Source organism: Podarcis vaucheri, assembly GCF_965113315.1.
Source record: "Podarcis vaucheri genome assembly, chromosome: 3".
NCBI classification, from domain to species: Eukaryota; Metazoa; Chordata; class Lepidosauria; order Squamata; family Lacertidae; genus Podarcis; species Podarcis vaucheri.
This window is the reverse complement of record NC_138761.1, coordinates 123,767,353-123,785,230: the sequence shown is the minus strand read 5'-3', so window position 1 is coordinate 123,785,230 and position 17,878 is coordinate 123,767,353. Positions and strand designations below refer to the sequence as shown.

General features: G+C 51.2%; 1 protein-coding gene across 1 annotated transcript in view; it reads left to right on the top strand.

The window, feature by feature from the left end:
- LOC309528837 (cytochrome P450 2K1-like) overlaps positions 1-14,931 on the top strand; it is a 29,879-nt gene extending 14,948 nt beyond the window's left edge. Inside the window, exons 7-9 of the mRNA XM_082216560.1 lie at positions 13,414-13,598; positions 13,969-14,110; positions 14,491-14,931. Coding sequence (XP_082072686.1) covers positions 13,414-13,598; positions 13,969-14,110; positions 14,491-14,678 — 515 coding nt within the window. The 3' untranslated portion in view covers positions 14,679-14,931. The remainder of the gene's footprint in view (positions 1-13,413; positions 13,599-13,968; positions 14,111-14,490) is intronic.
- Positions 14,932-17,878: the final 2,947 nt, after the last annotated feature.

Genomic DNA, 17,878 nt, shown 5'->3' with positions numbered 1-17,878 from the left:
GGCCCTTTGCCCATTGCTGGGGGTGCAGGAAAGCATCCTGGGAGCCCTGTTAGCAGTGGGGGGGCGGTGCGGAGTAAAAGCACAGACAAGCCTCTTTTTCCAAAGGCTGCCAAGAGTTGTTTGCGTCGTAAGTCGAAGCCTGGGAAACAGGGCACTGCTAGATGCGTCAAGGTTAGCCATCTGTTGCAGAGAGAGATAACGGCTACAGAGTTGCCTGGGAACTCTAAGATAAGTCCAGTCTTCGGAACAACGGGAGATGTTGTGGTTACGGACGCTGCCAAGGACAGGAGCTGCAGCGGGACGTTTGTTGGCATGGCAACGCTACAGAACAATGCCAACAGGGACACAGATGTGAAGTGGGTGCTAGATTCGGGAGCGAGTCATCACATCATTGGAACGCCATCTGCTGGGGAGCTGCGGAATTGCAGGGCTGTTTTAAGTGGAACTTCTGTCACTTTAGCTGACGGCACAAAACGAAAAGTCTCTAAAGCTGCAAATGTATATGTTTCTGTTTTGCAGGCGGAGTTGGAGTGCTTCATTGTGCCAGGGATGAAGTGTTGCCTGTTATCGATACCTGCTCTGGCGAAGCAGGGGTACAAAATTTGTTTTGAAAATGATACCTGTTCTATTTTCAGAGGGGGGAGACACATCGTCAACGTGGAATGCAAGAACAATCTCTTTGTTCTGGAAACTCCTCTGGAGGGTGGTGGGAATGCAGGAAAAGCAAAGGCGCAGTGTGCTAGTGTTCCCAGCCATGATTCATGTGTTCATATATGTCACAGGAGAATGTCTCATGCTTGTCTGGAAGATGTTAAGAGGCTGCCAGGCTGCACCAAAGGTTGTAAAATCACACCATGTGAGGGATCCTTAGTGTGCAGGGCATGCAGCAAGGTTCAAAGGTGCAGGTTTCCCAGGGTAAAGAGGGTAACCACAAAACCTTTTGAGTTGGTTCACACAGACCTTACAGGACCCATGAAGTGTGAGAGTCTGGGTGGGGCCAAGTTTTTGCTAACGATGGCAGATGATTTTTCTCAGAATTTATGGTGTTTCTCTCTCAGGTCACAGAGGGAGGCGGCGCAACTGATCCAGGATTGGGTTGTGGAGGTGGAACTAAGGTTCTCCACCAAGGTGCAAGAGTTCAGGAGCGACCGTGGGTCACAGTTCACTGGGTCTGCTCTGAAGGAGTTCTTCAAGGAAAAGGGAATCCATCACCAGGTGACGGGCGCAAAGTCTCCTCAAGAGAGAGGCGTGGCAGAGCGCAGGAGTGAAGCACTGGCTGAAGCTGTCAGGGTTTTACTGTGTGACTCTGGGCTGCCTCAGAGCTTTTGGAGTGAAGCTTGGAAGTTTGCCAGCTTTGTTTTTAACAGGTCCTACAATCACGATGTAGGGGACACACCGTATTTTCTGTTGCACAAGAGGAAGCCACAGGTGCATTTCTTCCGTTCGTTCGGTTCGAGGGCTTCAGTGCCGATACCAACAGCGCAACGGAAGGAGGGTGGTCCTAGGTGCCAGGACATGATCTTCTGTGGGTATGATCCTGCAACAAATGGGTGGAAGTTTGCATACCCAGAGGGTGATCAGACCAAGCTGCTGGTCAGCAAGCATGCTGAGTTCTTTGAGCAGGGGGGTTGGTCACGGCCTGGGGGTGGTTCTGATTTTCTCTCAGAATGCTTGTCCGATTCTGAGGGGGAGGAAAGGGAGGAAGGAGAGCCAGAGGCGGAGCCTGTTGCTGAAGACCAGGTTACTGATGATGGTCAAGCACAGGGGTGGGTTTCTCCACAGGTTAAGAGAGAACCCAAGAGCGAGCCTTCATCTCCTGTTAGCCAAGTGCAGGAGGCCCGAAGACGCAGCAAGTCAGAGGGGGCGTCGTCTGAGCTTGCTGGAGACACACTTGCTGACCCCAGTGGGTCAGGAGGAGCGCCCGAGGTTGTGCTCCGGCGGTCAACTCGGACCACAAAGGGGATTCCACCTGAGAGGTTTCAGGTCACCAGTGCGTGGGTTGGTTTCGCACAGTGTGATTCTGGGAATGTGGAAGGGATTCAACAATTGCCTGGGATAGATGCCAGTGGGAGGCAAAAGGCAATGGGAGGTGAGTTGAACTCAAAGAGGTCTGTAAATAGGGGTTCACAGTTTCCCTCAGGGTTCGAGACGAGAGGGGGTGTTATTGGTTTCAGAACTCACAGGGTTAAGGAGTTCTGGTGACGTCTCTTCCCTGAGGCGTGGTTAGAAACACATACGGGGAGTGGTTTGACGCCGAGTGTTTCTGTCTGTCTGTTTTCGCTCTCGCGGAGAGAGGATGAAAGATGGGTGAGCTCTCACCGGGTTTGAAGTTACGCTGTTAAGATAGACTTCCGGGGTTGGCGCGATCTGGAAATGGCGGATTCCCTCCGAGCTCCGGAGGGAATCGGCTCGGCGGAGGATGGGTCTTTGCCATGCCGGCGACACGGGGACCCTTAAAAACCACAGGCGCGGAAGCCTGCGGACTGAAGACTCGGTGGGTGCCTTAAACGCCCCCCCTGATTCACGAAGAGCCTTTTTAAAGGCTGCGGAGAGGATACGGGGGCGGCGCGGCACTGAGAGTCGATCGCTACCTCCGCCGAGTGAAGCCGCGAGCCATGACTGGAGAGCGCTGACTTCCTTCCTTGAAATTCGGACTGAAAAATAACCCGTGAGTAAAATGGAATTGGACTTTTAGAAACTTTTCCTGTGAATTTGAGACGAACGGGGGGTGTGCTAAAAGGAAGTCCGCACCCCCCCCCTTTGCAGACGATTTAGAGCAACGACATAAGAACTAAGCTGGAGAGCCCACCCTATAAGGGGTGAGTTAAAAAAGACAGTAACTTCCAAGATTTCGTAAAAAAGAAATTTTGAGCAGGAGAGTGGAGTTTCAGAAGTTTCCTTTTTTGTTGTAAGCAAACCCCCCTCCCGGGCCCGGGAGCGTCCTGTTTCGGAGCTTGTGTAAGAGGAGCAGAGTTTGACAGCTGTCAAAGCTGTCAAACGGGCAATTTAAAGTGGAAAAATCTTTACTTAAGATCCCTCTGGATTAAAATGAGTTACAATTGAATAAAATTGTTGGAAATAAAGTAACAACAATAAGTTTGAGGATTGTTGGAGAAAGGAACACTAAGTATCCAGATTCCCTCTAGGGGGAATTCTGTGAAACTACAATGGCTGTGGATGGAAAAAATACTAGGGGAAATCGAAAGAATGTTTCAGCTGGTGGGAATCCTACAAGAGCAGACTTCAGCTATAAGTAAACAACTTATGACCTTGACTCCTGGAACAAGCAGTTCTGCTGAATGTAGTGAGGACCTGAATGAGAAAGAATCCACAGCTGAATCTGAAATGACATCTAAAGAAGTGGAAGAGACTAAACAAGAAAAAGAGAAAGTAAAGTTGGAAAGCACCAACCAGGAACTGACACCTGTGGAATATAAACAAGGAGACTTTTGGATTAAGTTTACTACAAATCTACGAAAGATGCAAAAGACGAAAGTGGAGACCCCGGGAATTTATGGAATGCAGGACTTTAAAATAAAGAAATATAATTGGGGCCTCTACTCTGACTTTGACTTTGACTATGATTTTGAAGATCCAGGCCTTGTGGAAATTCTTCAGCAGCTGTTTCCAAAAACGCGTATGGGAAGAGATTATGGGTTGATTCTGACAGAACTTTTTCGAGACTTGATGACCGACATAAAAGACTACCAACAAGACCGGCGGAGAGGGACTGAAAGAGACTTGAGAGCCTCGGACGTGTGGGACCCAGGCTAAGAACTGATATTTTGGACATGTATTGGGAAGGGGCGCAAATCGGGGATGGGAGGGAGGGAAGGATGTATTTAACAACACTCAAGATTATGGGGTTTAGTTAATATGACTTTTATTTAAGATAAATCGGGAAATCGACGGAAGAGAATTGGGGTCCAACTTAGAAAAATTTATTTTGTTTTTTTTATATTGTCAGAGCTGCCACCAGGTCCCAGCTCACACAGGACCACGCTAGCCAACGTTCACTTTATAAGAGTCTTTATTGAGTTACACGTTTCATTTCTGAACTGCAGCGTGCAGCTCTACACCTTCCATTCTAGGTCGGCGAAGTCTCGTCTGACTCTCCGCCCCCTGTGCACCAGCTTAATACCCTAGCCTTGCTCCACCTCCTGCGCCTCTCCCTGCGTCTCTGGGTCCCACTGCTTCTCCTAGTCTCCTCCCTCCTAGACTCTTCCGACGCTGAAGACCCCCCACTTCCTTCCTCCTCCTTTCGGCGGGCTTTGGGACCCGGCTCCCTCTCCGGGCTGCTTGCTGCGCCAGTTTCCTCTGCATTTGAATTTGGCGCGCGCGCCCAACTCCCTACCTTCCTCTTAACCGTCGCCTCGCTCTCTGAGGAGGGCGTGACCACCCCTGACGCGTGCCCTCCCTCCTGCTGACAGCCTCCGGCACCCGATGTCTGGCTACCTTCCTCCCTGCTGCTCTCAGTCTTGAGCGTGGGTCCCGACTTCCAGCTGCTGCTCTCTGAATCCCCTCTGTTCCCTTCCTCCTGGGGTGTCCCCCCGGATCCCCCCCTTGCTCTGCTCACTGGGGCTCCCTTTTGGGAGTCCTCTGACTCACTGCTTAGGCTTGGAGATCTCGGGTCGTCATCATCACTCATTCTCCCTTCGGATTCCTCCCCCTCGCTCTCTGTTTCCTCACTTCTCTGCGTCTCTGCTCCTGAACCCCTGACATCCATCCCCCCCTCGAAGCCCCCCCTTCCCCCCTCCCCGCTTTCAGGTTTGGGTGCTGGGAGCTCCCTCATCACGGGAGGGAATGCCGGATACAGTTCGCTCCCCGTGGTTGGCCGCCAACTGAAGCCCTCCGATTCTTCCTCCTCGCGGTCGTCGACGTTGACCTGCTCCGCTTCCATCTCTGTACCGCCGTGCTCGAACCCAAGGTCCTCCCCGAACACGTCCGCGTCAGTCTCTGCGTCGGTCGCTCGACCTGGCATCTCCAGCCACTTCCGGCGCCATTGCTCCTCTGGTCGATCGTCCCACCAATACGAGGTGTCTGACGCCGAACCCGCCGGTGATCCTTCTGGGGAACGGGTGCTCAGTGCGGGTTCCCCGTCCGAGTCGAATCCATGGAACGTGCTGGAAGAAAGTGTGGGCGTGAACAGCCAGTCGTCGAAGAAGCTCGCTGGCATGGGTCTGTGTGGGAAAAGGGCATGAAACTCGTCCTTGAGCAGGGGTTCCTCCAAAGCGTAGTCTGGCACCCAGCTATTGGCGCTGGCCCGGGTGCCCTCTCTGGCTAGGAGATATTCTACTCCCTCTTCCCCCCATCTGGAGTCCAAAATCTCCGTGACCTCATTGATGGTGTCCTGCTGCGCCACCCCCCGCGTCTCCGTCCGCTCCCGGAACGGACTCGGTGCCGTCCCGGGCTCCTGGAATCTGTGAGGTGCCTTGTAGGGAGTGAGCACCGACCTGTGGAACACCGGATGCATTCTGGAACCCTCCGGCAGCGCCAGCCGGAAAGCTACCGGGTTGATCTGTGCTTCGACTTGGTACGGACCAATTTGCTTGTGCCCCAACTTCTTCTTGGCTAGTGACCTGGTCGGCACTGCGTGGGCTGCCAACCAGACCCAGTCTCCTACGTGGATCTCTTCGCCAACCCGCCTGTGCTTGTCAGCTTGCACCTTGTAGGCGTGCTTAGCTAGCTCCAGCTGCCGTCTGAGTTGATCGTGGACCGCCTGCAACTCTGACGCGAACGCGTCTGCCGTCTGTGGTTCTCCTTCCCCCACTCTCTCCAGTCCCGGGAAGGTTCTGGGATTCCTCCCATTGTTGGCGAAGAACGGCGTCACCCCTGTGGACACGTGCTTCGTGTTGTTGTAAGCGAACTCGGCGAGCGGCAGGTAATCCACCCACGTCGCAGGCTGTTGATTGGCATAGCATCTCAGGTACTGCTGCATGATGGCATTGACCCTCTCTGCTTGCCCGTTGGTCTGCGGGTGTCTTGCCGATGCCAGATTGACCTTGACATTTAGAAAACCCATCAACTTCTGCCAGAAATTCGAGATGAACTGGCGTCCGCGGTCGGACAGTATAGACCGCGGCAGACCATGCACTTTGAACACGTGATCTATGAACAGTTTGGCGGTTTGTTCCGCCGTGGCCACCTTCGCACACGGAATGAAATGTGCCATCTTGGTGAACAAGTCCACCACCACTAGTACAGCTGTCTTGCCCCTCGAGCTGGGTAAATCCGTGACAAAGTCTAGGGCCACCCTCTCCCACGGTTCAAACGGCGTTTGCAGCGGTTCTAACAGTCCCGCCGGCGGTCTGTGTACCGGCTTGGCCCTCTGGCAGGTGTCGCACCTCGCGACGTAGTCCGCGACCTCCCCTCTCAGCCTGGGCCACCAGAAGTCTCTCGCGACTAATTCCACCGTTTTTTCTGTGCCAAAGTGACCGGCCGTGGGCGCGTCGTGCAACTGTTGCAGTACCTTGGCTCGAAGTTCGTCTCCAGGCACATAGACGGCCCCTTTATGGAGGAGCAAGCCGTCCCGCACCTGGAACTCGTCTGTGTTAGCCGTGCCTCTGTGCACTTCTGCCATCTTCTCTTGCGCGAATGAGTCGTCCCGCAACGCACGCCGCACCGCATCCAGGTCTACCGTAGCTGAGGCACACGCCCACGCCGTCGGTGCGAAGATGTGCATGGCCGCCGCTGGCGTCACCTCTTCTAGGTATTGCGGTTTCCGGGACAGTGCATCCGCCATGATGTTGGTGTCTCCTGGGACGTACTCTATCCGGAAATCGAAGTCCGCAAAGAACTCTGCCCAACGTATCTGCCTCTGGTTCAGGAACTGCGCCGTGCGCCAGTGCTCCAGATTTTTGTGGTCCGTGCAAACCTGCACTGTATGCTTGGCGCCGATCAGGAAATGCCTCCACGCCTTGAACGCTGCATGAATGGCCAGCAACTCCCTGTCCCAGATGGTGTAGTTCTGCTCCGACTTGCTGAGCTTCCTGGAGTAGAACGCTCCCGGCCTCCAGACCCCCTGCGGGTCTCGCTGCAGCAGGACGGCTCCCACGGCTCTGTCTGACGCGTCTGTCTCTACCCTCAACGGTTTACTGGGGTCAATATGCAGCAGTTGCTTTTCCGACGCGAAGAGACGCTTGAGCGCTTGAAAGGACTGCTCCGCCTGCTCTGTCCAGATGAATTTCTTTTTCTTGGAGCTGAGCGTGTCCGTAATGGCCGCCGTCTGCATCGCGAACCCCTTGATAAATTTGCGATAGAAGTTGGCAAAGCCGACAAACCGCTGTACCTCCTTCCGGTTTCGCGGGCTCTTCCAATCCAACACCGCGCGAACCTTGGTGCTGTCCATGGCTAGTCCCTTGTCCGACAACTTGTATCCCAGGAAATCTACCTCCGTCGTGTCGAACTGGCACTTCTCTAGCTTGGCGTACAGTCTATGTTGTTGCAACCTCCTCAGCACCTCCCTCACGTCTTGGTCGTGAGCTTGCTGCGATTCAGAGAATATCAGGATGTCATCCAGGAAGCAGACGCACTTCTTGTAGAGGAGCCCCGCCAATACGTGATGCATGAAAGCTTGAAAACAGTGAGAGCCATTTTGTAATCCAAAGGGCATAACTCTGTACTCGTAGGTGCCCAGGGGCGTGAACATGGCCGTTTTCCACTCATCGCCCTCCCGTATGCGGATGAGATTGTACGCCCCTCGTAGGTCCAACTTGGTGAACACGCGGGACTTCCGGGTTGGCGCCATCGCCGAATGGCGGACTCCCTCCGAGCTCCGGAGGGAGTCTGCTCGGCAGGGGCTGGGTCCTACCGCGCCGGCGACGCGGGGACCCTTAGAAACCACGGGAACGGATCCCGTGGACATGGTGACTCGGCTGGCACCGTTATCGCTCTCCCGGCTTGTGAAAGAGCCTTTTTAAAGGCTACGGATCGGGCGCCGGGGAGTAGCGTGGTGCTTTGAGTCCTCCGCTTCCCCTGCCGGGCGCAGCCGCATGCCATTCGGCGGAGAGCGCTGGCTTCTTCCAAAGGAAATTCGGACAATTGATCAACAACCCGTGAGTAATTGGGCAACCGGGTTTAAAAGGAGGAAAAAAGAAAATTTTTTCCGGATTTGGCACGAACGGGAGGGGATCCAAAAAAGGAAGTCAGTCCCCTCCCTGATTGTAAACATGCTAAAACAAGGACTGAGAAACCAAGATCTATTCAGAAGCTTATTGATGATAAAAATTACCAACTCCACGATGTGAATTATAAGAACTGTGCTGGAGGAGAGGAGTCGAGGGTGAGGAAAAAGCAACCCCCCCCCCTGGGAACCGGGGCGATTCGGACAGCCTGGCGAAGAGAGATGGAGATTTTGACAGCTGTCAAAGGAGCTGTCAAAACTGGAAATTATAAAGAGGACTTTGCTACAAGTTCTTTGCTGGTTAATTTTGTTACAATTTGATATAAATATGGATATAAACTGTCGGGAAAAAGAAACAACAAATTGACTTTTGGATTAGAGGATACAAAGTTATTGTAATCCCTCTAGAGGGGATTCGGGACATTACAAGTGTCGTATGTGGAAAACTACTCTGGGATGTGTAAAGGTCTTATCTCCTGGGAAAGCTGCAGAACTGAAATATTATTTTGTCTACAGAGGTGACTATAACACAATAGAATCTTCTATTGAAGCAAGAAAGGAACTGGACGTAAGTCTGTGTCCCTGAATAACAAACCTCTGTAGAGACGTTAAATTTTGGAACAAGAATGTTTTGACAGCTGAACAAGACAGAAACCTGAGAAACCAAGAAATAAAAGAGTAGATGACTGAATACGACACGGAAAGAATAATGGGAGGAGCAACAAAAGATTAAAGAAAATTAAAGGCCTCTATTAGATTGGATTTTCGACGTTAAACATCATTAAGACAATCAAATCCGAAGAAAACAGCATGATGGATTGAGATAAATTTGGCTGTGGACTTAAGATCTCCAGGCCGACAACATACAGACAAATGGACATGGGGAATCAAAACCGGGGAAGGGAGGGGGAACCTTAGAATCCAAAGGCTTTGTAACCAACTTTTTGAATTTCTTTATACTTTCTATCTTATATTCTTTATAACTTTGATATTTTACGTTTCTGTTTTTTCTTTTTTTTTAGAAAGGGGGAACTCGTGGAAGAAATGAGAGCGGATCTTGGGGAAAATTTTGTTCTATTATAAGACGAGGAGTGATGCTAAGATGGTGTAAATTTAAATTGGTTTATGAGTATAATATATTAGGTTTAATTGGGGATGAGAACTTGTGGAACCAACTTAGATAAAGGGGAATACAATCGGGAGGGGAAGGAGGAAGTCCCAGAAAGAAGGTTATGAAAAGAAGGGTCTAAGTTAGTTTCTCTTTTTCTTTCTTTCCTTTATCTTTCTTATTTTCCTATTCTGTTATTATTGGAAATTTTAATAAATATGATTATAAAAAAAAAAACAACTTGGTGAACACGCGTCCCTTGCGCACCGTCGCGAGGAGGTCGTCAATCCTGGGCATGGGGTAATCAGACGGCTTGGTCATCTGGTTCAAGAGGCGGTAGTCCACAACGAGTCTTTTTTGGGGCGTGTCTTTCTTTTTCACGAAGAAAACGGGACTGCCCCCCACTGCCTTGGACTCTCTGATGAAGCCACGCTCCAGATTATGATCAATGAACTGTTTGAGTTCCTGCATTTCGTCCTCAGACATGGAGTATAGCCTCCCCTTAGGCAGCGTCGCCCCTGGCAGGAGGTCAATCTTGCAGTCATATGGCCGGTGAGGGGGTAGCTTGTCCGCCTCCTTCTCGCAGAAGACCTCCAAAAAGTCCGCGTATTTGTGGGGAACTGTGTGTAGCGTCCCCAACTGTAGTTGCGATTCTTCCTCCTCCCCCTCCCTTCTGGGTATAATGCAGTGTTCAGCGCAATAAGAAGAACCGAAGATCAGCTGTCGCTGGTACCACGCCAGCGTCGGACTGTGCCTGTCCAGCCAGCTCATGCCCAAGACGATGGGAGTGTCCGACAACTGAGTGACATTAAAGCTGATGACTTCTCTGTGGTTACCCAATCGCATCACCATTGGCGGCGTTTGCTGCACCACTTGCCCCCCTAGTAACTCTCTCCCATCCACCGTGACGACTTGCAGGGGCAGAGTGGCAGGCAGTAGCTGTATAGCGTGTCGCTTCACAAAATCCTGCGCCATAAAATCTGCATTACTCCCAGAGTCCACAGTGATCGGGACGTCTATTGTGAGTCCATTGGGCAGCTGGAGCGATGCGGTCAGTTGCACTACCGGTTTGGGCGGGAGGGGGTCTGTGGGTTGCAAGATCTCTGGGGACTGCTTCACTGATACGTCTGGCTGGGCCCCAGTACTTCCGTCTCCAGCCAGACATCGTCGTTTCCCTGCAGAGGTTCTTTGTGCTGTGTAGCTGTCTCCACTTTAGCAGCGGCTGCAGTGTGCTTCAGGCTCCTCTGGGGACACTCTTTCGCCAAGTGTTGCGGACTTTCGCAGATGTAGCACTTCCGGGTCCCTCTAGGAGTCTTAGATTTGCCTGCTCCTGGTGCTAGGGCTCTGGTTGCTGACTGAGCCCTGGCACCTCCCACCTCCATAGGTTCTGCTCCCCCTCCTGGCGGAGGCGTGGATTGCGCACGCGCTGCTTCTCTGGGAACGAAGGAAAAACTTCTCGCTGCTTCGCGCCCACTACGCCCCTCCTCCCTGGCCCATGGGCGTTCTTCTAGCCGCACTCCCGCAGATAGCGCCCTCTGGACCACCTCCTGCGTGCTCTTGGGTCTCTCCCCTCTCGCAATTTCGTCCTTAACTGGGTTGCTGAGACCCTCCCAGAAGAGATCTCTTACTGGAGGCGAATCTCGGTCCCATTCTAAGGCGCTGACGAGTGCGAAAAAGCGTGCGTGGTACTGTCGGACCGTGGCCCTGCCTTGTTTAAGTCCATGTATCTCCCGTCGCGCAAGATCCACATCTATGCTAGATAAAAAGCATGCATCCATCGCTTTGATGAAGGCATCCGCACTTCGAAGCGCTGGATCCTTATCCCTCCACAAATTGCGCAGCCAAGCTTTAGCGTCTCCATGCAAATGGGATAGGATAAACCCCACCTTCTCTTCCTCATCTCTAAAGTCCTTTGCCAGCAGTTGCAGTGCACACAGTACATCTGCTCGAAAATTGGGGTACTGTTGCAGGTTCCCATCAAAATGCTGCACAAGACCGCCTGATCTCCTTGCCAACCCAACTCCCTCCGGCTTGGGTCCCGTTTGTACCTGCTTGGCAAACGCTTCAAACCTGGCTTGGAGATCTCTGTAGGCGAGCGCTGCTTCCTCCTCTCTCTTTCGGGATGCTAATATCTCTGTGTTTAATTGTGTCACTGCTTCTTGCAGAGTAGCGATTCGCTGTTCTGCCGTCATGCCTGCCGATTTTGTGAGCTTGAGTCCAGACACCCCTCTTCACCCCTCGCTGCGTCTTCTCCCGCTGCGGTGTTTCAGGCGTCTGGAACTTCTTTGTAAGGAGAGACGAGACTTACTGTCAGAGCTGCCACCAGGTCCCAGCTCACACAGGACCACGCTAGCCAACGTTCACTTTATAAGAGTCTTTATTGAATTACACGTTTCATTTCTGAACTGCAGCGTGCAGCTCTACACCTTCCATTCTAGGTCGGCGAAGTCTCGTCTGACTCTCCGCCCCCTGTGCACCAGCTTAATACCCTAGCCTTGCTCCACCTCCTGCGCCTCTCCCTGCGTCTCTGGGTCCCACTGCTTCTCCTAGTCTCCTCCCTCCTAGACTCTTCCGACGCTGAAGACCCCCCACTTCCTTCCTCCTCCTTTCGGCGGGCTTTGGGACCCGGCTCCCTCTCCGGGCTGCTTGCTGCGCCAGTTTCCTCTGCATTTGAACTTGGCGCGCGCGCCCAACTCCCTACCTTCCTCTTAACCGTCGCCTCGCTCTCTGAGGAGGGCGTGACCACCCCTGACGCGTGCCCTCCCTCCTGCTGACAGCCTCCGGCACCCGATGTCTGGCTACCTTCCTCCCTGCTGCTCTCAGTCTTGAGCGTGGGTCCCGACTTCCAGCTGCTGCTCTCTGAATCCCCTCTGTTCCCTTCCTCCTGGGGTGTCCCCCCGGATCCCCCCCTTGCTCTGCTCACTGGGGCTCCCTTTTGGGAGTCCTCTGACTCACTGCTTAGGCTTGGAGATCTCGGGTCGTCATCATCACTCATTCTCCCTTCGGATTCCTCCCCCTCGCTCTCTGTTTCCTCCCTTCTCTGCGTCTCTGCTCCTGAACCCCTGACATATATATATATAAGGACTAATATTATGATGTATAAGAGGAGAAATGCCAATTTGCTGACATAATTTTGGGAATAGGGATGCAAGGGAGGGGGTGGGGGGAAGTCAGAAGGAGTAAGGTTAGGAAAATGAGATTATCTGAAATTATACATGTTTTTTGCCTTTTTTGTCTGTTTTTGTGTTTGTATTTGTCTATATAAAATGTGAAAAACCAATAAAAATTTCTATAAAAAAAAAAGAAGTTACGCTGTTAAACCTCATGATTAAAGGCAAGAAGATAAGGAACGCCTTTGTGTCTGATTTATTACCCACATGCTGCATTGCTTCACCACTGTGTTTTCTCTGCTAACGGCAAGAGGCAGAGGCCGGAAGGACTTTTGCATGAGCACGGGACAGGCCGCAGAGCTGTGCAAAGGGAAGTGTGCCGGGCTCCTAGTTTGTTTTTCTTGGCACTCGTGGCAGCTTTGCCTCTTCGTCGCCATAGTTTTTACCATTATATGTAAAAGATACCACTTCAGGATATTCCCAGCGGTGATATTTTAATAATCATCCTGGATGAAATTCCCTACATCAGTATATCAGGTTATTGGCTAAAATGTTTTTCCTGTTTAAAAAATACCTGTGTCACATTCTAGAGACTAAATATGTGAGTATATTCCCTATTTGTTTGTCTTTTGCCTCTACCTCTGTTGAATCTTCCTCTTCCTGTCCAGCTTCCAGTTCAAATGCTCTTTCTCCAGCTAACTCTTTCCCATATTTTGTCCAGAATTTGTCAGGGTCCGAAGGATCCCCAAATCTTTGTTTTTGACATTTATATGTAAAAGATACCACTTCAGAATATTCCCAGCAGTGATATTTTAATAATCATCCTGGATGTATATCTCTCCCTCAGTATATCAGGTTATTGTCTAAATTGTTTGTTTGTCCTTCTTAAAAATACATTTGTTAAATTCTAGAGATTAAATTTGTGAGCCTATGGAATTGTAGAACGAGTTTGTGGCAGTTTTATGCTTCAGAGATTAATTTTAAGAGACCTAAGTCAAAGACATAATCTGAGCAGAAAAATTAATGCTTTTTTTCTTTTCCTTTCCTTTCCTTTCCTTTTCTTGTTTCCCCAGTAAAGGTCCAAGAAGAAATTGCAAAGGTTGTTGGATCTTCTCAGCCAAGGATTGAACACCGAACAAAAATGCCTTATACGGATGCCGTGGTCCATGAGATCCTGAGGTTTTCCAATATCGTCCCAACCAACATGGCACATGCCACGGCTACAGATGTCACCCTTAATGGCTACTTCATTCCAAAGGTGATCCTTTTCATTGAACTGCTGCCCACTATTTACAATACATTTTAAGGCTTTCCTGGGAGTAAGCCCCTTGGACTTCAGTGTGGGTGACATCTGTGCAGACTTGTATAGGATTGCATTGTAAGCATGCAATCTACCCATCAGAAGCTGTCAGGCATCAGCTTCAACCCATTAAACAGATCTCAGTGAAAAGGAGCACAAGGTTGGAAAAGAAACCACTTCTAGTGGAAGATCATGGTTTATACATTAATGTTTGTCAAACTAAAGACATTTCTCAGATGAACACAAATCTCATCTCTCCTACACTAAATATTTATTGTACCAGAGGCATATGCTTTATATTAAAATGACTCTTGCTTTGCCTTTGCAGGGGACATTCATCATACCATTGCTGTCCTCTGTGCTGCACGATGAATCTCAATGGGAGAAACCACATAAATTCTATCCTGAGCATTTTCTCAACTCTGAAGGAAAATTCGTAAAGAGAGATGCTTTCATGCCTTTCTCTGCAGGTAATTTTTTTACTTTTGTGTATACCTGCATAGTGTGTGCTTAGTCAATGGGATTTTTACATGCCTGGAATGTAGCCTATTGTGCAAAGGTAAGAATCACATCACTGTGGCCATTTCTGCCACTAGATCTGGCCACCATTGGTGTGCGGCCCCTGGAATGTTGCTCACCAGGGAATGTGGCCCTCAGGCTGAGAAAGGTTTCCCACCCCTGGTTTTCAGCATTGCAGGATGGCTCATATTGGGAGCTCATAATTCTTTTAAGATGGGCACCATGAGCTGTTATTTTATCTCTGCATTTTAGTCTGCTTTAATGTATTTGGGATGATGCTATTGAGCAACTGCCTAAACCCAGTTTCTCTGCTGCCTGTGTGTCCTTACAGGTTGGAGAGCATGTATAGGTGAGACTCTTGCCAAAATGGAGCTCTTCCTCTTCTTCACAAGTCTCCTGCAGAGATTCACCTTCCAGCCACCCCCTGGAACATCTCAAGACGACCTGGACCTTACTCCTGCTGTTGGGTTTACAACACCACCCATGCCCCACCAACTCTGTGCTCTGCCACGTTTCTAAGACTCACAAGCTCCTGGCTTGCTTAGCCTACCTGTGTGTGCAATGCGAGCCTTTCTTAAAACACCCCTTTTCTGCAAGGGTATTTGGGTTGAGTAGCCTAGCGGTGGAATTGGTGAATGCTTTGTCACAAATCTTGTGTTCCCCTTTACCTGCCATACTGCCAAATCCCGTGAAACTAGCATTGGAGCATCTCTTAAATAAAACCTGGCCCTGAGTTCTTATGACGCTTGAGGCATAGAGATCAATCAACAAATCTGGTTGCATGTATTCCCATGTTAACATATACTTTCAAAGATCGTGAAGCATAATATTCCCAAGTAGATGTGCAGATAATTGTGACCAAGACGATAAAAGGTCTGGAACCATGCCTTACGAGGAATGGTTGATGAAGTTGGGTATGCTAACATCTGTGGCTGCAATGTATTCTGATTCTGAACTGTATTTGTGGATGTCAGGCAATGGCTTTGTTTCCTCCAGGTTCTTTAAAAAGTCTGTAATAATAGATCTGGCAACTGGGTTTGCTTCTGGCATCTCCTTGCTACCAATTAATTCTGTGACTTTCTGCTTCTGGCTTAGAACAGGGACATCCAACTCCCACGAGACTGCAATCTACTCACGGGGGGGATGGGGACTGGAAGCCAAAGTTGTTGAGCTTCTTTTAGAGAGGAAAGTTCCATTTTAGGGGTTAAGGCCAAGCTTGTTGAGTCTTTTTTATGGAGAAAATCTCCGTTATTAAGGGGGAAATGTCAGACTATAGTAAGAGGGAGAGGGGATTAGTCATTCACCAAAAGATCGCTATGGAAACAATTTGCCTCACAGCGAAAACTCCGTCTTCTGTTCCAGTGATCAGCTGAATATGGTGGGCGGGGATAGGGGGATGGGCCAGCTGCTCTGAGGCAAAAACAAAGGAAAAGGAGCCAGCAATCGACCAGAACCTCTCGGGTATTGATCAGTCGATCCTGATCAATCTGTTGGTTATCCCTGGAATAAAACAACCATCTTCCATCTTCTCTCTGTATCTGAATGAACTTTCTCTGAGAGTCTGGCTTAGCTTAAGGCTTCCCTCATCAATCAAATTCTGACTGGTCATATGAAAAATGAAAATGGTGGAAATGTGTCAAATTCAAAATCAAAACTTCAATCTCCACAAGAGGAAAAACTCAAAACCTTCTCTGCCTAGCTTCTGCTCTGAGAGGGAAGAGGGAGCTAATCCCATTCACATTGGTGTCAGTGGAAGTCACCATGTGATCACCAAGAAATAGAAAAAATATTTGGTTTGAATCTTCTCTCTTAAGAAAATCCAGCCATATCCACTAAAATACTTTGAATTTAGTCTTCACTGGGCCCCATAACCTTTGTAGGAATGGATTTAGCCACTATGAGAGGATGTACTGCTTAGTTATTGTCCTTCCTTGTTCACTGCCTTCAAGAGCCTTTTAATCTGTTCTGGAAAGCATTAGTTTGTGCAAGTACCGTATTTTTCGCCCCATAAGACGCACCGGCCCATAAGACGCACCTAGATTTTTGGGGGGGAAATAAAGGAAAAAAATTTTATTTCCCCCCCAGGTGCGCTGCGCTACACCAGGAGCTTGAGGCGTGCGGAGCTCAGCGCGCCCCAAGCTTCTGCGTGCCGGCAAGGTCTCCGCTAGCGTGGGAGAGCCGGGCGCCTCTCCCAGGGCTAGCGGACCCCTGCGCTAATCCAGAAGCTTGGGGCGAGCTGAGATCAGCGCGCCCCAAGCTTCTGCGTGCCGGCAAGCAGTCCGCTAGGCTTGGGAGAGCCGCCGGGCTCTCCCAGGGCTAGCGGATCGCTGCGCTACACCAGGAGCTTGGGGCGTGCTGAGCTCAACGCGCCCCAAGCTTCTAGGTGCGCGCAAGCAGTCCGCTAGCCTTGGTGGAGCCGCGGGGCTCTCCGAGGGCTAGCGGATCGCTGCGCTACACCAGGAGCTTGGGGCGTGCTGAGCTCAGCGCGCCCCAAGCTTCTAGGTGCGCGCAAGCAGTCCGCTGCCGCCCCAAGCCTCGCGCACCCGGCAGGAGGTCCCACCGGGTGCGCGAGGCTTGGGGCGGCAGCGGACTGCTCGCACGCACCTAGAAGCTTGGGGCGTGCTGAGCTCAGCGCGCCCCAAGCTTCTAGACCTCCTAGAAGGAGGTCCCACCGGGTGCGCAAGGCTTGGGGCGGCAGCGGACCGCTCGCGCGCACCTAGAAGCTTGGGTGCGAGCTGAGCTCAGCGCGCCCCAAGCTTCTAGGTGCGCGGAAGCAGTCCGCTGCCGCCCCAAGCCTCGCGCACCCGGCAGGAGGTCCCACCGGGTGCGCGAGGCTTGGGGCGGCAGCGGACTGCTCGCGCACACCTAGAAGCTTGGGGCGTGCTGAGCTCAGCCTCGCGCACCCGGTGGGACCTCCTGCCGGGTGCGCGAGGCTTGCAGACACTCGCCCGAAGCAGGGGGAGCCCTCCCAAGGCCTCCCTGTGCTTCGGGCGACAGGCTGCCGCCCCAAGCCTCGCGCACCCGGTGGGACCTCCTGCGGGGTGCGCGAGGCTTGCAGGCATTTGCCCCATAAGACGCACCTCGATTTCCCCTTCATTTTTGGAGGGGAAAAAGTGCGTCTTATGGGGCGAAAAATACGGTAAGCACCACCCACTTGAGTAAACATTAAACTGAAAGGCATATCATCCAATGTACAGCATTGAATAGTTGTGAAGAAAAAAAATCAGAGGGATGGTTAATGATTCGCTAGAAACATTATGTAATACAATATATGGGCTGTTCATTGCAGTTGGTAGACACTGTTGTTGACCAAACTGCACTGTAGCTTTGTTGTTTTTGAAGAAGTCTTTGAGACAGCGTTAGCCTTTGGGTGGCCAGGTTTTTATATGGAGGTCTTTGGTATTTTTCTGTTTGGCTCCAGAGGCCCCCAGGCCTTGGAGCTCTGCTCAGGGGCTGAGCAAGGGGGTGCAGTGGGGGTGGGCCACACCAGGTGACATCCTGAGGGAGGGTGACACTCTGCATGCATATCCCTGCCCGCGACTCCCAAGCCTACGCCTGTCGGGGCCGCTGGCAAAGTAGCAAAGCTTCCCCTCCCCCGGCTCACTGTAGGCTTGGGAGTCATGGGCGGGTTGCCCCGTCATCCAGGACAGGCCTTGCTCCACAGATCGCCTGCTTGCCCGCTTGGTGCTTCGCTTCCTTCCTGCTTGGGCTGCAAGGGG